The 24323-nt window shown below is 46.3% G+C and overlaps 1 protein-coding gene across 1 annotated transcript in view; it reads right to left on the reverse strand.

Moving 5' to 3' along the window:
• Positions 1 to 24323, reverse strand: part of CCDC13 (coiled-coil domain containing 13) — a 244721-nt gene that overhangs the window by 159730 nt on the left and 60668 nt on the right. The window contains exon 5 of the mRNA XM_085628796.1: positions 23262 to 23351. Coding sequence (XP_085484922.1) covers positions 23262 to 23351 — 90 coding nt within the window. The remainder of the gene's footprint in view (positions 1 to 23261; positions 23352 to 24323) is intronic.

Below are 24323 nucleotides of genomic sequence, written 5' to 3' on the forward strand. Positions count from 1 at the left end.
AGTGGGATTTCCACTTTTTGTTAATGAATTATTTCAGATCTCACCTTACATTCTGCGATGGAGCTACTGGGCCTATGGTTTAAAAAAGCTTCCCTCCTTTATTTATTCAAATTCCCTTTGAGTGGCATGAGGAATCTACGTAGGGGTTCAACAATTAGGATCCATGGGGGGCGTGGCCGGCGACATGGCCGAGTAAGACGTGCTCCGCGAGAGCTCTGACAGAGCTGCTCTGAATCCGGCGATTTACCTCAATCTGGCAGTCTGCAGAACTCGGGAATCCCATACCCCGGGACCGGAGGCATTCACGGTGGCGGGGGAAGACCCGCGGAGCGCCTGGTAGCCGGATCCCGCGAGGAACTGCCCGAGGAGCGAGCAAGGCCAGGAGGCGGCAAGATGGCGGCGGCCCCCGCGATCTTGGAGACGGCGCTGCGGCCAGACGGAGTGCGGCGCCGACCGGCGAGAGGCAGCCTGGATGCCCCGAGTGCACTGGTGGGGGCTCGCCTGCACGGGTAAGAGGAGACGGGCTGGAGCGGGGGGGCTGGGACGCGTGTCGCCTCCCCTCGGTGCTCCGACGAGATCTGGACCTCGCCCGCATCGGAGTGCCACTGCGGGGGGACATGGCCGGCCAGTGAGGTGAGGTGCGGTGCGATCGATCCGCCAGGCGCACCACTGCACTACGCTGGCCACTTCAGGTACGGCGCCCTTGAAGCTACGCGGCGGGGGACACTCGGTTGGACATCCGGTCCTACGGCCATCAGAGGCTCCGGCTGGAGGAAGGGCCGCGACACTGGAGAACCGGCCTTGGTAGGCCCTGGGCACATCTCTACCCGGCTCGGAGCGGCGCGGCTGGACTGGGCTCCTGCTCCCCCTTCCTCCTCCCCCCCCCCCCGGCACGAGCTGCGGCCGCACCTGATTATGCGACAGGGGTCCCGCCAGTGGCGGTGAAACCCATCCTACCGGGAGGCCCTGCAGCGACCGGCCCGCCACCGTTAGGCCCGCGGAGCGCGGCGCCGCCGGGTGGAGTGGACGTTGCAGCGAGATCCTGCGGGGGAGGAGGTGGACGGCGCGACCCCCCCAGGGACCTAGAGGCGGATTGCTGACCGGGGGCCCGTTGGGGACCGGATCTCAAGGCCGGAGATGGGGAAGAAGGCCCCGCCTGAGAAACCTGCCCGGCAGGGGACTATGGACGACTATACCCGCACCCGGCTGCAATCGGGGGCACCGCCTCTCCCCCCGGCGGCGCGTTCTGACACGGAACTGCTGATGGAGGCCATACAAGCCTCCAGGACGGACATTCAGGAGTCCAGGGCGGCGCTGGAGGTTAAGATCGGTGAGGTGGGCTCCGAAGTCACGCTACTGAGACAGGACTTCCGCAACTTGTCGGAGAGGGTGCAGACGGCCGAAACCAGGATCAGTGAGGCTGAGGATACCATCACCCATCTCCGCAGAGATGTGGCGGAACTGCAGGCATCGCACCGACAACTACTCTGGAAGGTGGACGACGCGGAAAACAGGGCGAGACGCAACAACCTCCGCTTTGTGGGCTTTAGGGAAGGCATTGAGGGATCGGACATGGCGTTGTTTCTCCGCACCTGGCTGACGAACACGTTCCCGCAGGCCCCATTCTCGAACTGCTTTATAATTGAAAGGGCACATAGGGCGCTCCTGGTGAAGCCGCCGGTAGGGGCGCGACCGCGTCCCATCATTGCCCGGTTCCTCAATTTTGCAGACAGGGATCTGATCCTGCGGGAGGCCCGGAAAAAGGGGGCACTCCGGATAGAAAACACGAGCATTATGATATTCCCGGACTACAGTCAAGAGGTGCAAAAACAGAGGAGAGCCTTTGACGCGGTCAAAGCGAAGCTAAGAGAACTCCGCCTTACCTACATGCTGCTTTTCCCGGCAAAGTTAAAGGTGATCTATGATGGTGGTACGCATTTCTTCACTCATCCGGAGGAGGCCTGGCAGTGGCTGGAGGCACGACCAGCGACGAACCGACGGTCCGCCGACAGGGAGGAGGGCCGGGAACGGCCGGGTGGCAGTGGCGCACGTCCCAAGGAGCCGGCACTCAGGCAGACCCGGGGACAGTCGGGGCGGAGAACGGGGAAGAGGTTGCGTAAAACGCCCTACTCGGAAGGTGGCTCGCCACGACGCCGCAAGAGGGACTCCCCGTCACCCGGAGGGACTGGAGTGCCGGGATCTCGCTTTAGCTGCCTAGCGGGTAGTGGCAGTTCGGAGGAGGATGTTGAGGAGACGGCCCACAGGCCGGGACATGGAGGGACGGCGCAGAGCTCCATACACCCGCTGGAAGTAGCGATCCGAGATCTAGAGCGGGATGCACCCGATCCTACGGAGGAGCGGAGACCTGATACCCAAGACTCCCACTCCTGAGAGAGACTGGACCGGACAATCTTGAATGCAGCTTTTGCCTGATGGAGCACGCAAGTGGTCACACCCCCCCCCCTTTTTCTTGTGTATATCTTTTGTTAGTCTTCTCATTTGGTCGTTGATGTATGGTGCTCTCGGGTCGGGCAGACTGGGACTGTTCTAGTGTTGTTCACATAGAGGGCACGAGATAGGTTAACGACGGGTGGGATAGCGAGGGAGGGCGACAGGCCTACTCCGCCAGCAGTCCTGTGTTTGTGGGAAATGGGACTGGTGGGGGGGGGGAGGTGGGGAGGGGGTGGGAGCGGGGGAGTGTTGGGGATTTCCAGTTTGGGGATGTTTGGGGATGGGAGGGGGGGGGACGGGACAGTTGGGGATGGTTGGGCGGGAAGGGGTTGGGGACAGGTCACTACAGGCACGCACGACACACCACGGGGCTTGACCGCCAGCGAGGTGCCCCCGGGACAGTACACGCGGATGGAGTTGCAATGCCTGCTACGACGGTAACACAGGGTGTAGCAGAGGAAGGGTTCTCAATCCTAACGTGGAATGTCAATGGGCTTGGTAGCAAAATTAAGAGAGGCCTGATAAACGCATACCTTAGGAAGGCAGGCCCAGATGTAGCGTTATTACAGGAAACACACCTTATGGGGACTAAATGTGGATTCCTAGCCCGGGGTCACTACACGGTCCTAGCGCATGCGGGCTTTACCCAGGGTTCGAGAGGGGTGGCGATCCTGGTCCGAAAAACACACCCGTTTAGAGTGACACAGACATGGACGGACTCACTGGGGACTTACGTAGGGGTCCGGGGAGTGTGGCACCGAAAGGAATACACGTTAGTGTCGGTCTATGCTCCACCTAAGCTTCAGGCGTCCACATTAAAAGGCGTTGCGGAAATACTGCTTGCCACATCGGACACGGTGCAAGTGCTTGGGGGCGACTTTAATGATGTACTGGCCCCGGCACTGGACAGGACGGGCGATAGGGGGAGGGACCGGCCTCTGACGGCCCTCGCCACCACGATGGAGACTCTGGGGCTGACGGACGTGTGGCGTTGGTTACACCCGACACGGCGGGAGTACTCCTTTTTCTCCGGGGCCCACAGGGTGTATTCCCGATTGGACTATATCTTCATGGCGCGATACATGTTGAATGAGGGTGTTCGAGCTGAATATAAAGCAAGGGGCCTGTCGGATCATTCTCCCCTTCTGGTGACAATGGCCCCCCGGGTACCGGGGAGGGGGCAGTGGCGAGTCTCAGCATGGGACCTCCAGAATTCGAAGGTGCTGAAGGGCATTCGGGCAGATGTTAGAGTCTGCCTAGCCGATAATGTGGGCTCGGTGTCGTCGCCGGTGACCCTCTGGGAATCTGTGAAGGCGGTCATGCGTGGTAGAGTCCAGGTTAGGATTGCAGAGGAAAATAGGGAACGGCAAAGGGAGCTACAGGAGCTGGAGAGTCACATACTTCAGTTGGACAGGGAGTACCTCGCGGACCCAGCACGGGAGACACTGCGCCGGTTGCATGACGTTCAGCGGCAGTATAGGGATCTGGCTACGGGAGAAGCCAAAAAACAGGCGTTGGCAACACTCCACCGTTTATATGACGTCAGTGATAAGTCGGGCAAGCTATTGGCGTGGCTCAGTAGAAAAGAGAGGGATGCAAGATGGGTAGAACAGGTGCGAGATGAAAGGGGGAATTTTGTGAATTCCAATGCGCAGACCGCGGAAGCCTTTGCAGGGCATTTTCGGGCATTCTATGCTGCTCGGGGCCTAGGCTCGCAAGAGGACGCGCTACAGTACATGGCGTATTTAGACCTACCGACGCTCGCGGATGGAGACATCAAGGAGCTGGAGGCCCCCCTTACGTTAGATGAGGTTAAAAAGGCGCTGGCCAAGCTGCGGGTGGGGAAGGCGCCGGGCCCGAACTGGTTCCCCGCGGAATTCTTTAAAAAAACGGCGGACCTTCTGGCTCGCCATCTGTTGGCGTTATTTGAGGGGGCGCGGGGAGAGGGGTGCCTCCCCCCGGATCTTAGATTGGCCACGATCGTCCCGATTTTCAAGGAGGGGAAACCGCCGGAGGAGTGCACGTCATATCGCCCAATCTCGCTGCTTAACACCGAGGTGAAATTACTGGCGACGGTGCTGGCCCTCCGGCTGCGGCGGGTGATCCCAGATTTGGTCCATCTGGATCAGACGGGCTTCCTCCCCAGTAGGGCGACGAGACTGAATCTGAGGCGCTCGCACAACTGGCTACAGGCGGTGAGTGGCCGACGGGACCCTCACTGGTTTCTCTCCTTGGACGCGGAAAAGGCGTTCGATGCGGTGCATTGGCCCTTTCTAGAGGGAGTCATGGGGCGCCTGGGATTCGGACCTGTTTTCCGCCAATGGGTGCGACTACTGTATACGGACCCGAGGGCGCGGGTGAGGGTAAATGGGGTCACATCGGGGGAATTCCCTATTTGCAGGGGTACGCGGCAGGGATGTCCGTTGTCCCCCCTGCTCTTCACGTTGACGATAGAAGTACTGGCGGCGCGGGTCAGACAACACCCGGAGATTCGTGATTTTCGGAAGGGTCCGCTAGACGACCTGGAGAAAAAAATATCTCTCTATGCGGACGACGTCCTTCTTTATGTTACACACCCCGACACGACAATCCCGATAATTTTCTCAGAGCTAGAACGATATGGTGCCCACTCGGGTTACAGGGTGAACTGGCATAAGTCGGTGCTATATACCCCGGAGGGGCGGGAGGACTGGCCGTGTCTCCCAGACAGGCTCCAGGTGACGACGGAGGGGTTTCAATATCTTGGAGTGTTTATAACACTAGAACGGACTGTCTCTTACAACAGGAATATTGGGAGGGTTCTGACCAATTTCGTGGAGGACGCACACAGATGGCGTCGGCTGCCGCTCACGCTACTGGGGCGTGCAGCCATGTTGAAAATGATAACGCTGCCCAGGTTCCTGTATGCGTTCCAGAATGAATACTATCCGGTTCTTAGGCGGGTCTTTCGAGAAATTGATTCGGAACTACGTAGCTTTCTCTGGTTAGGTAGACAACCCAGGGTGGCGATAAAGACCCTGCAGAGGCACCAGTATAGTGGGGGGATCTCGCTTCCCAACATTGAGGCCTACTACTGGGCGGAACACCTGGTCTACATTAATGACTGGCTTCACGCCCCGGCAATGCACCCGACGTTTGCTTTGGAACGACATGTCATGGGCGCCCACTCGTATCATTATTACTTATATGGTGGCAAGGGTACAAGACGGTTACTGATGGCCACTAAAATCACCCTGGCGATTTGGAAAAGGGCGACCCGGGAGATTGGCTGGGACAGGAAACTAAGTAGACAGACGCCCTTATGGCGCTGCACGTGGCTCCCAAAACTGAACAAGTTGAGGGGGTTCACGCACTGGGATAACATCGGGCTGTCGACACTGGGAGACGTGCTAGTGAGGGGGGAGCTGAAGTCCTTTTCGGTGCTCCGCAGGGAATTTGGATTGCGGAGATATCATGGCCTGGAGGGGGGACTCTAGTGGGGCGGTGGAGTGGAGGGGACCGGCACGGTTCATGGATGAAGTGTTCAGCCCTAGGGCACGGACAGTGATGTATACTGAAGACGCTGGTGCCACCCGCAGAATAAGTCCGGAACAGACTTCTTGTGTAATGAGAGAGGGGGGGGGGGGTGGAGGGCGGGCGGGGGGGGTGTGGTGCTCAGTACTGACCTGTTTGTTTGGTTGTTTTACTCTGTGTGTAGCAGTAAACCAAAAATGCCAATAAAAATGTTTTTTAAAAAAAAACAATTAGGATCCATACAGTTAGAGGGGAGGAGGATGCCAATGGCGCTTACAGGCATGCCTGCTTCTGAGTATTGCTGTGTTGAGCTGCACCAGACAGGGGTCACAGGGGCTGTGAAGAGGACGATCATCCAACAGCGGGGTGAAGGAGGAGGAAGAGAACCCAACTTGGCCCGTGTGAGCTGGGTTGTGCTTGACAGTAACCATGGAGGCGGGGTGGGAAGCAGAAAAGTGGGGTGCTCACACGGCGCTAGTAATGCCCAGCGGGGGACCTGCAGACAGGTGAGTGGAGTGGTTCGCCCAGAATGGCTTGGGGCTTTGGAAAATCCACTTAGCTGCACAAAGAGGTGCAATGTGGCATCGCAAGGAGGCAAAGTAGGTACAGTAGGTTTAAGAGCAAGAGTGGTGCAATGGGCAACTGTCACGGTGGGTTGAGAATCACATAGCATGGAAGCAGGCAGTTTAGAATCCGATGCTGGCTAGTTGCCGCTTCACTCCCCCGCACCATTCCTCTACCTGACTCCCCACCCAACTTGCTCTTGTTCTGCTCCCCGCACAACAATGGTAGAGTCTACAATGTGACGCCTTTGAATTGTATTACAAGAATATTTGTGAATGAAGTGGCGCTGCAGAAATGATATTGTGGAGTCTTGTTCCATCTTGTTAGGTGTGCTCGTGCCAGCCCTGTGATCATTAAGTAGACATGCAGCAATTTGAATTGGGTCAATCTGGTTAACCAAGGGTGGGGAAGCACCGTGACGAACCTGATCTCCCCTATCTGCATGCGGAGTTGTGTGGCCAGAGGGGTACGGTGGCTAGGGAGGAGCAAACAGATCGCAGACCAGGGGATGGAAAAGAGGCTGCAGTGACTGCTGCGAATGCTGTAAACTATATTAGTATTGAGATCACAGTGAGCTTAGCTGCACCAGGTAAGGCTGAAGATATTTCATATTTTTGTTTTTATACCCACTAAGGAGTGTGTTATCTGGGCTATCTGCAAGACGCTGATCAAGGCTAGTTAATTATGGTGCAACCACCGAACAGACGACAAGGCAAAGCCCTTTAAATTAATTTATAAGGGAGTCTATCAAGGATTTTCATGCTGATAAAACCAAAGTCCAAGTTGATAAAGATGGACATTGCCACATGGAAAGATCAATACGTTCCTTGAGCATATTACAGACGGTTATAGCAAAACAAGCATTGGCATAGCCAATAGGTCTCGCCTTTGGGATCTTGTAAGTGTTTATCCATGCAACGGTTGATGTTGTTGCACCAAGGATATTGTGCTGCATAACTAAATACTTATAATGTCCCAAAGCGAGACCTATTGGCTATGCCAATTCTTGTTTTATTATTTTTTAGAATGCCTGCCAACTGGAGTTTGCTGCCGGGTTGCTCCTTTTACACAATGCATTTTTGGAAAGGCTCGTTTTATTTTTATTCATCGTTCCAAGATCGGTGCATACCATAATGGATTGGTAAATATAAAAAATAAACAAAATGGAGGATCTCTCATTTCGTATGTATGCGCATGAGTTGTAATGCGCGCATGTACATGTGCCATCATAGCTGTGAGGGTAAAATACGCCTTTAGCTTTTGTTTCCAATGCTGCACTACATATGCAAAAGTATTTGTAAAGACAATAGGTCTACATTGACAAACAAAAAAGCTGAGACAATTGTCTTTGCCAATCCTTGTTTTTTTTTAGAAAGCCTTAGAAGAACATCAGTAAGTCTGAAATATGGCACTTGGCAGGATTGAATGCTGAGAGCTAAGGCCGCACTGGCAAGCTCACAGTCAAGTGCTACATTGTATTGTAGTTATTCAATTCCCAGTGCCGCGCTGCCTGCGCAGCTCTAAGTCATTTGAGGCAGCTGGGAGACAGCCTGACGTTACGGCGGGCCGGTAGTATGTCCAATAGCTACAGAGGCTATCACGGTATTTAATACATTGGCCTTGGCGCTGAAGAGGGACGTCATGCCCTACCCCCTACTAGACAGTGCGCAGCGGGGTCTAGGAGTAAGAAGTGCAACCGCTGCAATAATTATGGTACTCCTGGCTCTGCTTGCAGCGTCCCAGTGCTATCTCAAGCAGTGCTGTGTGACTACTGCTAGCACAGGCCGGGCCGCCTGCAGAGAATACAATATAGTAGAACCCGGTCGAGAAAGTGGAGTGCAAGGCATCGTCGGATTCATGACCTGTGACAACTGCCACACTCAATGACCGTCCGGTCCGATTGCAGCGGCTGCCAGGAGATGACTCGGACAGGCTGCCCGAACTAACCGAACAATGATTGCTGTGGGTCGTGGCTCAAGAAAACCTGAGCCTGGCCAGTCATGCAGCGCTGAGGCTGCCTGGCGGAAGATCAAAAACCTTTAGTAAGTAAAGTAGTTACCACTTGCCACCCACAGCGAGTGTCAGTGTACTTATTAGGTTAGTGGTACCTTTCAATTTCTGGTGCTGTGCAGTAATGTTAAGATCTTCTTAGAGTTTCACGTTGCTGAAATAAGTGCATTTTCTGCTTCACTCATCTTTATTGCTTTATTTTGCTTGCAGGAAAGTGTCACTCAAAGTCGCTCAAATGTCACTAATAATGTCGCTAAAAGTATGAAAATGTCACACATACCGGTCTGAAGCCTTGGCAGCAATGCAAGCAGTGGAAAGAAAAACAAGCACTCGTGCTTGTGCTGGCATCCACCTTGCGAGAGCGAGCAGCGTAGCGCAGGCCATCTGTTTTCAATTAGCGCGCGCACCACTGCTCGCTCCCGCAAGGTGGATGCCAGTACAAGCACAAGTGCTTGAAAAGAGCTGACAGATTCCTAAAGGTCACTCCTAGAGCAGCGCTGTAGGCGAGACCTAAAAATAACCTCTAAAGGGGTAGATAAAGAGACAGGATGTTTCTGATGGTGGAAGAAATCAGTACAAGATGGCTTGTGGAAAGGGCAACTTCATAAACCTTCACCCATAGCCTAAGAAAGGAATAAAAGGGGCAGAAGGAAAAGATATAGAAGCAGCAACAAAGCGTGAAAGCAGCGATGAAACAGACTGAGATCAAAAGATGGTAATTATAGGGTGCTGGCAGAAAGAGACAGGAGGTGGAATGAAGATAAGGCTGCCTTGGGACTGAGCAACACCAGCATTTAGCTCCACTGATGACATGCTCCTGAGAAAACCTCTGGGCCCTGGCACTTATAGGTTTTACAAATTAAGCACCGTACATGTCTATGGAAATGATTTTCTTCTAATTTCTCTATGCCAAAATATGCACACTTGTGCATGCGATTTGAGAAGATATAAGTAGTAATACCTTACTCACAGCAAGACATGGGTTTACAAGTTGTTAATGAAATCCTAGTGAAGGGGGACATCGGCAAAGATATTTTAAAGAAGTGCTTGTTGTGAACGTCAAAAGCAGAGGATCCAGAACATCCAAACACAAAACCCACATAGGAGCCATACTGCGGAACAGCACATACAGAGCAGGACTCCAAAGAAGGAGCGATCTTGTCAACTGGGCCAAGATTCTACTGCCCTTTATTAAAGGAAATGTGGGCAGTGTAAACTGAACCATTGCTAGAGCAGGCACAGGTTGTGAAACAAAATATATATAAAAACTGTGAAAAGTAACTTTGAAAGCAAATAAATATATGTGGCTGATCTCCTAACAATTTCTAAGAATTCTGACCATTTGTTGACATGTTTGTACTGAACTTTAATGATCCCTTTTATGTTTTAAATTACATTTATATGAAGCATTTTTATGGTTTTGATAAAAGCTTAAATATATTTAATTATTTAATAAAAAATAAAATGGTTTTATACAGTGATCCAGAATCTGTAACGGTGACTGGCGCTGCTAAATTGTTTTATTTTTACATAAAGTTAGATTAAACATTTCACACTACTGTTTGCAAAACATAGCATCATATATAGCAATTATATGAGGCCAGGCAACAGAAACAATAACAAGCATTGGAATAGCCAATAGGTCTCGCTTTTGGGACCTTATAAGTATTTAGTTTTGCAGCACAATATCCTTGGTGCAACAACATCAGCTGTTGCATGGCTAAACCTTGTACCTTATAAGTGTTTAGCCATGCAACAGTTAATGTTGTTGTACCAAGGATATTGTGCTGGATAACTAAACACTTAATGTCCCAAAGGCGGGACCTATTGGCTATGCCAATGCTTGTTTAGCGATGTTGTGCAGCATGGATAAAAAGGAACCCCCCATTAAAAAAAAAAAATGCTATTATGCAGTTGCAGCAGCTGTGTCATTTTGTAGGTAAAAGCACAACACATGAACACACCTACAGCGTGCGAGTGAAGTTTTCTTTTTTTTTTATTTACTGATCCAAGTTGTACTGGTAAATAAAGAAAAATAAAGCAGTGCCAAAGCTTTTTTTTTTTTTTAAGGCGGGTGGAGGGAAATAACGAAAGCAGGGCTCAGAAGCAACACAGAGAGTACTGGTGCGGGAAAGATTACAGAGGATGGAGTATATGTGTGTGTGTGTGTGTGTGTGCGAGAGAGCGTGCATGTGTGCCTGTGTGTGTGTGAGAAAGAGAGAGAGAGCGTGCATGTGTGCGTACCTGTGTGTGTGTGTGTGAGAGAGAGGGGGAGAGGGAGAGGGAGAGAGCGTGCATGTGTGCGTGCATGCGTGTGTGAGAGAGGGCGAGAGAGAGATTGTGTGCGTGAAAGAGAGAGAGAGTTGTAGGGAGAGAGGGTATATCCAATCAATGAGAGGAAAGGCGCACCGCTGCACCGATTCTCATGCAATCTTTTCGTGTTTTTAGGTATTTCAAATGCTGTTTTTTTCGGACCTCTGTAATATACACACGAGGGACAAGTGGGGAGCGTGGAGTAGAGCAGGAAATTAATATTACAAGGTCTTGTGTCAGCCCCTGCTACATCAGTAAAACGTAATGGTAGCAGGCAGTGATTTCATTTTACCTAATACGTGGGTAGAAACATGAGAATGCTCAATTCAGTTTGTTTCCGGAGAACATCAGTGCCTGTATTTTGAGTGAACTATGTCAAACTAGTTAATGGAAAATGATATTGAAGGGTGCTCATTGATAAAAACTTTATGATTGATAAGACTTTGGTTGTGCTCCCCGAAAAAGAACAGCAAGCTCATTTATTGTTTGCAAGGGCACCTAAACGTACACAGCTACTATTGAGTCATAAGCATAACTTGGGGGTGGTATGTGGTACAATTAACTAAAAAGTGGTAAATGTTTAGAAACTGCAGCATGGCCATCGCTAACGTGTACACACAGTGTTTAGAACGTGGCTTGAATTAATGAACACCACATTGTACACAAACATTGTCTATAGCGTTACATACTTTGCAGGATCAACCTCTCTTTACCTCAGAATAGTGTAGCTTTCTCTTAAAAAGAAGTTAGGCCTGCTTTATTTAAATGTCATCTTGTGTTTTCAAGCAAAATTGCTACAATGAAATCAGTTTCTCCTTCAAGTAAAATGTATTGTTTTGCATGCTTTAACATATTTTTTAAAATGTTATTTTGATTAGCAAGGACTTTACTCTACTTTCTTTAAAATGCAGCGATTTCACAGATTTTTAATGTTCGCATATTAAATTGTTATTTTTGATCAATTAATTTATTTTTCCCAGAGGCTCATCGCTAATGCACAGAGCAGAGAACAAACGGTTGCCGCTTTTTTTATTTTTTGAGTGCATTAGACTGCTTATTCAGTTTCACCCGTAATTAGGGTATTAATTCTAATTCACTCTTTAGATGATTTGGGCGCAAAATTAGTGGCTTAATTTTACACCAGACTGTTAAGAACACCAAAGGAAAAAAACACCAGGCTTTGAAGCAGCATCAGTTTTTTGCCTTTATCACTAAAACAAGTTTTTACTTCCAAACGATCTACGAAAGTTAAATCATCGTTTAGGGGGCAGAAACACTTAAACAGGATTACCGAGTTTCAGAGTACAAACAAGCATCAGAACTGACTGCAGGCAGGAAGAAGTTTCCAGTGGTGCAAAGAAAAGAAAACTAGAAGATCAAGCGCGCGGGGAGCGATGCGCTTAATGAGCATGAGGAATGCCATATGGCGCCTCTGCTTAAGCGCGCGCCCGCGCACATGCACTGCACGCTGTAGCCGGCGGTAGCATTTTTTGAAGCCCTTACTTAAAGTCTCGCCAGACCAGCGCAAGCGCTGGGTCAGGCGAGATCTAAAAAAGCACTATTATTCAGGAAACCCTTCCATACACATAACATGCTATGAGGGCTTCAAAAGGATGCGATTCATTTTGTTTCACATTAACTAACTCAAATAATTTACTAGATGGTTCTGTTTTAGAAGACAGCAGACATGTTGTCTAACATAAATATTGTATCCTAAATGCCCGTTCCAAAATTATCATTCTATCACAATTATCTGTACGTTTTCTACTACTAACATCACTGGGTTGACATTTTTGTGAACTTTATTTGGGACATAATATTTACCTGGCACATTAATGTATGATATTCTGGTACCATACTTTATTGATACTTTACAATTCCAAGCATACACAGCCAAACAACCACATACAGCCGATGGACAGAAATATCAGAATTGTAGAGTAAGGGTGCCCATATTAAGATGGCTCCTCGGTCATAGTAACAGTAAATTATGCTACACAAATGTTGATTTCATGACGTACTCTTAGCAATATATAAGCATATGGAGTGTGAAACAAAGGCCTAGAATAAATACAGCAATGCCCACTATTAATGAAATGCCCTGTATCATCTTCTGTGAAGCCATACTAAGTCATACTAATGACAGAATGTGAGCTATATAAATAACTCTAACATAACATGGCATGTCGGGTAGTCGAAAGGTGACACTTGGAAGCCTTTTTCAACCAATCAATGGGGAGGGCCTATGAGCGCCTACATCGAGGCCTACTATTTAGCAGCACAGTTCCAATGGCCAGAGGAATGGCTGAGCCTGACACCAGAGGAGGCAAACATAGAATCAGCATTAAAGGGTAAACCAATACCTATTTACTACAAGCCACGACAATAAACTAAACTTAGTACTGATGTAAACATCTATGTACAGCTAAAACAGATACATGCAAAATAACAGTTAAGCGCAACGCATACTCTGCTTAGTTACCCCCGCGCTCTAGTTGTTCCTCGTCAGGCTTAAGTGAGTGACACCCACAGTATGGGGATGGGCCTCGTCACCAAGGTGTGACAGTTGTACTGCTCTGGGTTTCTCATGACACTTGCAGAGCTTAACAAAGATTACGGCCTGCCACCGGGGCACTTAGTACCGCATGCAGGTCTATGCATAGCAACGAGACTGACATGGGCCAGTTCTAACGAAGAGCCCTAAAAAGATGGGTTACTACACAAACCTTTAGGCTGGGGTAGGCAGCACTGCATGGTGATGGCCTTACAAAAAACACTCATGGGTTAACAGGGGAAGAACTTAGCATAAATGAGGTACATGTGAAAGAGACCTAAGCAATGAACAGACAGAGAATAGTCAAATGACTTCCAGTATGAGTCCAGGGTCTCCAGAAATGCCAGATTAAAAAAGATCCAATTTAACTTAACACACAACACATATTAGTCCACAGGACAATTGCAGGCTATGTACCCCAGCATCCTACAGGAATGCCCTAGGTGCAAGGCAGAGTATGAAAACTTCTTCCACGTGATCTGGGAAGGCCCCGAGATCAAAGAAAAATCACCGAACAGGTTACTAGCCCGAAAGGGAGGGGCAACCTCCAGAAGCCCAGGCTGTGTGTTCACTGGGACGCTTGCCAAAATCATAAAAATACAACTTAAATCCACAGACTTGGCTATGATCCTGGCAGAATGTGCAGCCTGCCCGCATTATGGAAATCTGAGCTCTGCAAATGAGGATGTATGCAGACGCCAAAGACAGGGGCTAGGCAATGGGGTTGAAAAGGCAGACTAGGACTCCCCAGTAATAGCACTAGCGACGAAATCTGAGGACAAATCCCCATGGAGGCGACCACCAATGACTGCCACAAACATGGAACAACTACATAGCATGGCTGCAGGCTCCCAATTAAGTTAAGATGGGAACAGCTCACCGCAGCTGTATTAGCAAACAAGCACGAAAGTGAAAGCTCATTGAGGCACGCAAGGCGGAAGAAAAATCAAAGTTAAGATGGGAACAGCTCACCGCGGCTGTAAAAGAAAACAAGCACGAAAGTGAAAGCTCATTGAGGCACGCAAGGCTTAATGAGCCTTGACAGAAACCCACGTGGCAGCTGCACGCGTGCACGCTCGCGTGAACGCAAGCGCTAGGCCACCAAAAGCCTGTGGCAGCACTTTGAAAACCCACACACTAAATTTCTCGCAGAGCAGCGCATGTGCTGGCTCAGCAAGACCTAAAGAAAAGGAATGATTCCTTAAAGTAAAATCTATCTGTTACTTATGCAGCAGAAACAACTGTATCCCTATAATTGGAGAAGTTGCCAAGCATTCACAGAATAGTTTTAAACTAAAGGAGGATGTATGCCTGATACATTGGGTCTCTGAGACTGGAAGAACCACTGAACCCGAATTGTCCCTATCTATAGGCGTAAACCGAGGAGCACACTTTAAAGTTAAGAAAAGCAAGTGAAGGTGCTGAGCCCATTATTGTTAAGCAAATAAGATAGTCGGTGGCTGGGGGACAGAGCCCTAGGAGTCCAAGGAACCAGTCAATAATGGACTCTTTGGTAACAATGAAGAAACCCCCAGAGCATCTTGACCATGGATAGAAGGGACAGACAGGAACAGGCCCAGTATTTACACAGAGGCCAAATGAAGTCTGCTTAGAGGAATGCAACAATAAAATAACAGAAAACTAATGAGGATTTTGGTATTAGTAAAAATAGCTCTTTAGTGGCCCTTGAGGTAGCGGAAGTGGAAAAAGTGAAAAAGATTGAGGATGTGGAAGTGAGCATTTGTGCTCAGGGGTGTAATATAAATATAAAATGGAGTAATGGAGGGCTTAATGTTGTTGTTCATATTGCTGACCACGCTTTAATCAGAGAAAAGCCTGAATTGTGAATACAGACAGAGAATAATCCTGCACCAAAAGAATATGTGATGAATAATGAAAGAGACAGCCAAAGTGGCACATGGAATCAAGGGCAATCGATAACAGTGGCACTCGCAGGTGAGACTATTAAGGTTCCCATGGGGCCCGAACTGTATCATATACCAAAAAACTGTATAGGACAAGCAGGAGAATGGGCGCAAAAAGTTGATCCAACTAGTTCTGAAATAAATTGGGAAGTTGAATCAGGTGAATCAGTTAAAACAAGGGCCTCGTGAATACGCCAAAGCTAGTATCAAAATGTAGGACCCTCCCACCTATGAAAAAAACTAGAAACTTGATAGTATATGCTTGGTGTCTTTTTATAAAATGTGTACAAGTTGGCTAGGTTTCCCTAAGTGCCAGCTAAGCTAGGGTCCAAAATCTATAGCTGCCAACATTGGAAAAAATGAGTTGTTTTCTGTGGAAAAATGTGAAGTGTCCATGTTGTGTTTTGGCCCATTTCCTGTCGCGGGCACTAGACCTATCCACACATGTGAGGTATGATTTTTATTGGAAGACTTGTGGGAGCATAGAATAGTAGAACTTTGTTATTACCAATTGGATTTTGCTGCATTTGTGCCTTTTAAATTAAGCCATTGTATAAGAAAGAAGATATTTAAAAAATACCCTCTAAATCGTACGCTAGTAAGGATACTCACAAATTCAGAGGTGTATAATTACAAATAGACACTGCTCCTAAACTCCATATCTGGTGCCCATTTCAGAAATACACGTTTCCTTGATACCATTTTTCACTCTACATATTTCACAATATGAATTGCTCTATACACGGCGGTTTACAATGAAAAACCATTGTACGGTGCAGCTCAATTGTTGGCTCTGGGTACCTTAGCTTCTTGAAGAACCTACAAACCCTATATATCCCTGCAACCAGAAGAGCCTAGCGGACTTAATGGTATATTGCTTTGGTAAACTGGCCATCATGAAAAAACAGATGAAAACTGTCACAAATAGCGTTTTTTCCTACTCATGTGTAGTGTTAGAGGCACTCTTATGGTCTGACACCCTGTGATGACCTTTGACTACAATCATTTTAATTGACTTTGGTGTGTTATTTCATCCTAGTTTGAATGTACAACGTCCTGCATAAGCCCTGTTTCTCTTAAAGGTTTCTTTCTTGTAATCTTGCAGTCTTACAGTGGGAGCTGTCACAGAGTAGAACAGCCTTGCGAAGAACAGAACGTGTGGGATGTGCATTTGAAAGCATGAGAGAGAGACAGAGAGAGAGAGAGAGAGAGAGAGAGAGGTGTGGAATGTACTTTCGAAGTGCAGTGTTATGAGCAGTGGAGCACAAATATGCACTGTGTTGTACATTGAGAGATGAAGTATGTGATGCTATAGGCAGTGGTGCACTAATGTGCATTGTGTTGTACATTGGCAAGCATTATTAAGTTCTTACTATTGACTTTGACAAGTCCTCATGTCATCCTGAATTCTGACTCTGCCTTGCTTGAGCTTTTCTGCGCACACGGAGACGGCTTGCAAGTTGGTTGGGTTAATCATGTTCAAGGATTGTTTTGTGAGAGATTGTTTACTGTACCCTGGAAGGCTTTCATAAGCATTGTCAAGATAAAGGCTGGAACATGTGAAAATGGAACGTGGGAACTCCTTCCTGCCATGGAATGCTAGCCTGGAAGCTGGCCAGTTCCAGCAAGTTTCCTTGGCGCAGAGGGGAAGACTCTAGAACCTTCTAGTGTGTTTTGGAGTCTATAAAGCTGAGGGTTGTTGACAGCTAGGGTGGGAGCTCACTTACGGAGTATACGTACTGCCGTAAAACGAAGGGAACCTGAGTCCCGATCGCGAGTCCGAGCCTAGCTGTGAAAGGGCCCCCCATCTTGTGTTGGCAAGGATGTCGAGTGAACGATCGGGTGAGGTGATTTGTTTTTGATTATTGCCATTGTGATGTGTGGCCAGTGGCTTTGATCATTTGAGGTGATTTGTTTCTGACTAGTGCCATTGTGATGCGTGGTTCCAGTGGCTGTGGTGATTTGAGGTGTTTTCTTTGTGATGTGTGAATGAGTCAGAGTCGAACTCCAAAGTGATCATTTGATGTATTTAGTGCACATATATAACTGCCTGATTTTTCTTTTGAGGACGTCCAGTATATTATTTGCTTGGTTTTTATCTCATATTATTTGCTGCTTGTTTATTCATTAGTATTATTCATGCATTTAACTGTTGCATTTACCAAGTGTGTTATTATTGCTTGCATATAAATATATATCTCTATATACATTTGAATGTGGTTCATTTGACATCTGGGAAAACCTTTCTGTTGGAGAGCATTGCATAAATAAAACCCCAAGCATTATTCTAAAAAGAGAGTCTTTTCATTTTGTAAAGTAAAACTCCTTTCTAGGTGTTGTTTTGTTTTATGTCTCCTGCTCCGCCATGTTTGGGCCACCGTGTTGTGGGAGCTTTTGTAGAACTCTGTATTATCTGAAAGGCGGAGCAAGACATCATGTTCAATATTTCTTCGTTTTAAGAGTTATTTTCTTTGGAAAAACCTTGAGAGGTCTACACATATGATCCCTAGCTGGATTATGACTTTTGTCTACTTTTCAGAAATTCATAGCTTTCCTGGATCACCCAGGGGTTTCACACTGGTATCCGACACAAACTTGGTTGAGAGTACAAAATATAGGAGAAATGGGATACCTCTTTGAAAAATGCCAAAACTGTGGTACACAATTAGATTTTTTTTGGATTCAGCTCTGCATGTTCCTGAAAGCTGGGAAGATAGTGACTTTAGCACAGCAAGCAGTTTGTTGATGTCATTTGTATGGGGGAAACATTTATATACGGAGCACTTTTTCCCCATTTTTCGCAAAAACTCACAATGTTGCCATATTTTGCATATTTTCTGGGTACCCCCAGGATGTTGGAAAAATTGTCACAAATTTGGCATGGATACTTTATATGGAAAATAAGTTAGGGAGCCTTAAGCCCAAACTACCCCAAATAAAGAAAAAAAGGGCTCAACACTGGAGGGGGGAAAAAACCCAGCAGTTAAGGGGCTAATGGAGAACTGGGATTACAAGTAACCATTCCATCAGCATCAAGGTCTTCAATATCCATATGAAGTAGATTAGAAAAACAAGCTTAAGCAAGTACCAGAAGTGTAAAAAAACAGTGGCATACAATGTCTTGATGATCTATTTGAAATATTCTCTCTTCTGCATCAGAAAATGTTCAGTAAATTGTTCGAGTGAGTCTCACAATGCACAGAGGTGGGAATCCAACAACACAACTCTTAAAATGCCTAAGGAATCCATTTGTCAGGTCTATGTCTATATCGCAGAATTTGTGGAAACAAGAACATTGTGATTTTTATCACAGCCGGAGGACTGCTGTCCCCTTGATCTCACTGAAAAAAAGGCCTTAAAGAGCAGACCTGAGTACTTTTCCAGCTCTGCTGGCTTGAATGTTAGCTTTCGCAAACCTCCTCTCTGTCCCTCTGTAAGACATTACCTAACAGATGGTGCAAAACATAGTGGCGTGCGGATCCAGAAGTCAGACCATGAAGACTTTATGGGATGTTTTCCCACTACTCGAAGGACACCTGTCAGAGAAAGCTGGTATAATGAATTGCAATATGGATGAATTACTTAATAGCCAAAGACATTGTAATTTGAGCACAGAAGGTGGAGAGAAAAATACTTTGTATCTGGAAAAAAATAGTAATCAGCAGTGTTCCTGGGTCTTGATCAGTGAGCTAAGAAAACACAGCAGACTAACTCCCTCCTGTGCATGATAGGATAGGGCAGGCTTCCAGAATTATTAAGGTGGTAGGATAAGTTTTCATTCTTTTAAGGTCTAACTACAGGAAAAACATTACCAGGTTTATTTTTATTTTTAGAGTCACACTGCTAAAGTGATGGTTTTAGACCAAGTGTACTTTATTGAATTTGATTTGGTTAGTTGAATAATATGTATTTCAAAATGCAGGCTAATTGAGTAATTTGTCTTACAAAAGAGATGGAGAACTGCCTCACATTGAATTTTTTGTTGTTAGAATTATTGTAAATTTAAAAAAATGCATATCTTACATTATGGTTTAAAATTCTGGATAACCATCACGGAGATCATTACTTTCTCATGGGGGTGTTACAAGTATAGTTTCATAATGTAGTATTATGGACTGATTCAGGCTTTGTTACAGGCATTTACTAAGCCTGTTTAATCACAGCAGACAGCGTTCAATCTGCGGAAAGCAAAATGGTCTGCCACAGATAAGCTTGTCCAGGTACATCCACCACCACAGACCATAGGAGCCTTTAGAGGAGATCAGTATCCAGAGCAGCGGCGCTTCCTCCTTATGAGTGGAGGAGCTCCGCCCCCCACACTGCTGCATGGAAAGCTTGAAAATTAAAATGGTATTAAAATCCTTTTATTACCATTTTATTTTCCAGATTTCTGCCGAACGGAGAGGGCAGGGTGGGGCCACTGCATCATTACTTCTGATTGGCAGCAATGACGAGTGACCCCTTCAGTTTGAAGTGCGCATGTCGGTTTGGCTAGCTACCTTGCTACAGCCAAACTGACATGCGCAATTCAAACTCTCCAACCCAGCTGTCTTATATAGCTGGGTTGGAAAGCAAGCAAAGGCATGCAGTGCTCATCAGAGGGCTAAGACAGCCTGCTCCAGACACTTAACTCATTTCGCTTAACAGCATGAGGGCAGCATCTGGATTGGATAAGGAGCTGTGGGAGCTGTGGGACCTTGCGCTCGGAGGAGTCTGGACCCGGGGACTGGACTTGCTGCAGGCTAAGGTAAGTTTAGTTTCTTTTTAAATTTTTAAATGTTTGTTTATTTGTATGCATTTTTACTGTATTTTGTTTATGTCGCCACACCATTTTTGCCGGTCACCAACTGCCACTGATCCAGACTGAAAGGTTATTCCAGTGCTAGGACCATTGAAAATGAAGGCATCACTGGAGAGAATGCACATGGCATCTTGCACGTGGGTAGGTCTGAATGCAGAAAGCCAGGGCGTTGAGATAGCAGAATACTGTCAAAGCTAGAAAGTGTACATCCAAGACTAATATTGATAGTATCTAAAACTAATCCAATGAACAAAGACTGTGAATGGAACTCAGCTGGAAATTCAGGAAGTTATTCAGAAAACTCAGGTCAAGAATAATCAAAGCTGTACGCCAAACATGGCCCGACATCAGCTGTGGCAAGCCTACTTTTAACACTCAGCCATGGAGGTACTAGAACATATGCATTAGCGCTTTGCGGAGAGGAGTCGGGGGACCATCTGCATGACATTCGTGAGCACATGAGGATCTGAAGTAAGAAGAAAAAACATGACAAGAAACTGGTAATATGCACAGGCCAGAGATTATTTGTGAAATTTGCCATATTATAGCCTGCTCGGCTGTGGCTAGACCTTGAGAGCAAAACCCTTTTTTTTCCTTATGTGAAGGAGGCCATCAAATTTCTCAAGTCACTCAGACCTGATTGGAACTTTCCACGGATGGCTGCAGGCTTCCCATTCCATGCACAGTAGTTCTAGACAGTTTCAGGGGAATGCAGAGGATCTCAAAGGGTGTTACGTTACTTTGAAAATGGGCCTATGCAACTACCCTTTTCCTGGACGCATAATGCTTCCAGTATATGAGTTAAGACTGGCATGGCACGATGCCGGCCGTGTGTTTCTTGAGGGAGGATGGTATGCATCAATACCAGTGATAATTGCTGATATAATGCTAACATTACTCAGTCCAGAAGGGTATCATTGACAGGAAGAAGAGTTGTATAAGGTATCCCAGACACACAACACCCATGTGACTTGTCACACAGACTGTGTTGGTCGAAATGATCATGATTATTGTGGATGGCATGATAGGATTCGTACACTACCTCAGCACCAGAGATTCAAATAAAACGCTTTTGCACCTGAACTATGAGTTTCCCCCAGCGCCCTATTAGGGGAACAGTGTCCACCCTATTGGTGGGGATATGCCTTGGATGCCTCCCCTGGACAACACAGGAGAGGGATCTGCTGTCAACGTCAAAAAATGTAGGCCTTCGAGTAGACTTGCAGGTTGTCAAGTTCCATTGGTGGAAAATAAAATATCAGGCCTGACAGAAGTTAAAAAGGGACAGAGTAGTACACTGTAGTAGATCTTTAGTTCCAGAATCTGAAGAGCAGTAGTAGTAGTAGTGATACCCTGTTGATCGGTACTCCAATGAACTGTTTGTGTTGAAATATAGCACACCGCTAAACTTGCTGCCAACACCCCGAAGTGTAAAAGGAGAGATCCTGTGATGAAGTTTACATTTTCAGAATAATGTGCATGTGGTTGTAGTTAGAGAACTTCCTAGGTTCTGGTGCCAAGTTGGGTAAAGGAGCCATCCCATCGCCCCTAGTTATAGTCCAACAAACAGGCTGAAAAAATGCTACCAGTATCTAAGGAGCAGGCAACTTGTTGCAAGCAGTGGTGTACATGCTCTATTCATAGTTGGATTTGCACCAAGGAACACAGGAGACTGAGACATTCTACAATTTAGAACACCCAGTTGCTTTTGTCAAGCTGCTGACTAGTTCCATTATGGCACATACCCCTCGCAGTCAGGTACCATAGGATATGCAAACCTCAAACTAATCTAAGACGGACAGTTATCTCTTTCCTTGAGTAGGACTGCTGGTCATTTGCTAAAGCAGATTTTTATGGAGCAGAAGAAAAACCATAACTACTACAGATATAATAACCATATTTATGTTGGCTACTCCCTTGAAACTAAACTGGAACATGAGTGATTACAGTTGGCTTACTTAGGCAGAACATGTAGAAAACCTCTCCAGCTGTTTCATAACCAAGTAGGAGGGAATTTTCCATCCAAGAGGACCTAACCAGTATCATCTGAGTACAAGCCATGGACTTACTTTTAGCATGGAAGACACAAATCCTGTAATTGAGGGCCAATGAAGATCAAGGTCGTTGCTGGACACTACTCTCTGGTTGGAGGTCGTTAAGGAAGGTCAGGTAGGTAAGAATATAGAAAAATCAACTGAAAATCTACTGAGGGACACTTTGATTGATTAGACGCCCCCTGACTTCTTCACAGTGGAGTTGCCACAAGCAAAAGGGGCTCCTTTACAAGCATCTAACAACAGGATTCTCAACTACTAAAGAGACAGAAGACCAATTCTGAAAGAAGTCTGCAAAATTCAAATTGGGGTCAGTAGCACAGTTACCAGTCCCATCATGATTTACAAGGTTTGTGGTAGATCTGTAGACCTGGTACATTTCACTCAGGAATTTGGCTGTTGAAAGAAGCCAAAACATCTACCTAAAACTACAAGAGAAACGAGGAATTACTTGGGTATCTGATGCATAATTACCAGTACCCCCAGTAATTCATAATTTCTCAGTGGGCATGCCACATACGACAATGGAAGTAAATGTGAGCTAATGGCTACTTTGTTTATTGGGGAATCGGATTACTGATTTGCAGTTCACCTTCTCCATCTGTCGATACTGTATGATCAAAACAAAAATCAACCCACAAAGAAAGTCATATCCAAGCTACTACAAATCCCTAAACACAAATAACCCCTTTGAAATGGGAGATTTTTAAGAATCTCTGTCCCTTACTTATAAGCCCAATTCTTTATGTCATGTGGAGCAGTGGAATCACTATTTAGTAATTAACCCATAAAAGACAATGTGTGGATAAATGCTCTCATAACATGCAAATGTCATTAAAAAGGGCATATCTGCTGATCACAATTGGGCATATCACAATTCTACCCATGCATTCTCCTGCTTCAAGCAAGGCCAATTAAGGTGCAAAATATTCTAGAACCTGTGATCCTTGGAACTGTTTAAACAGACCCTAAATCAAACCTTCTTTGAGCCATCCCGAACAATACAGTTAGGTATTCAATACACACAATACAAACACATACAGTAAAGATGTTTCTGTGAGTTAAAATGCTCATACCACAGCTCCTTCCGTGTTCCTGGGGGTAGTATGACGGGCACCTGGATCTTTTCCACTTAGAGCCGGAGGATTGGTTAAGGTTGCCTGCAGCTGAATACAATAAAGATCAACAGTATATGTAACATTTTAGACAAATGTGTTCATATACTAATTTGCACAAAGCACGAAGACCAAATCTTACTAAAACTGCAAGTGTGGTGCAAGGTATGAAAGATGGCAAACAAAGTTCCCTTTCTTGTAATGCAAATTTGTCCTTGTAACTTTTACATGATATCTGAAGGATCGCAGCTTGCATCTCCATTTAAGTCATTTTTAGTAAACTGACGGCCCATCTGCTCATTACACAAACAGTAGCATGTTATTATGTTCCTCTTACTGTTGTTGGTAAATCTTTAAGCACTGTTGTCCTCTTAAAAGTTCTCTCATGTCTCAGAGTTTCTTTTGTTCAATACAAAAAAATCTCATAAACAAATTAAAGCGCCAAACATATTCTAGTGGCAACCATATTGGCATTGGAACCTGGAGACTTAGAATCTTATGCCAGTTTCAGAACTTGACTAACAGCATTTGATTCTTAGTAAAACACCTAATCCCATGTGTTTCAAACTGTTTAAAATGAGTGATGTAACTGCACAACATGACATGTGCAATGCAGAACTGGAAAAAAAAACAATAAATCACATGTGATATATAAAATCTTGAATCAGCTCCTAAACCCCATTAATGCAGGGGTCTAATGCTTTTCAAATTGGTCTGTGCTAGATGAATACCAATATAAACCAACAGATGTCACAAGACAAACAACAATGTAATGTTTCTTCTGATAATGGGGTTTCATCTATGGTATATTAATTCCTTAAACTGCAGTTTTGATCCAAAGTCTGCAGGAAAAATTCAACTAATCTGTCAGCAAATAACGTTTCCTTTGCTAGTTGTGTTCTGCTCTTCTTTCTAGGCCTCATCTATGCACTGTTAATTGTCTGTTGTTCACAAATCCATTGTAACTACTACTTTACCATATAAATAAGTAGACCTTGCTAAAGCCCACTTCAAACCACTAGG

This window comes from Triturus cristatus, chromosome 10 (genome assembly GCF_964204655.1).
Source record: "Triturus cristatus chromosome 10, aTriCri1.1, whole genome shotgun sequence".
NCBI lineage: Eukaryota > Metazoa > Chordata > Amphibia > Caudata > Salamandridae > Triturus > Triturus cristatus.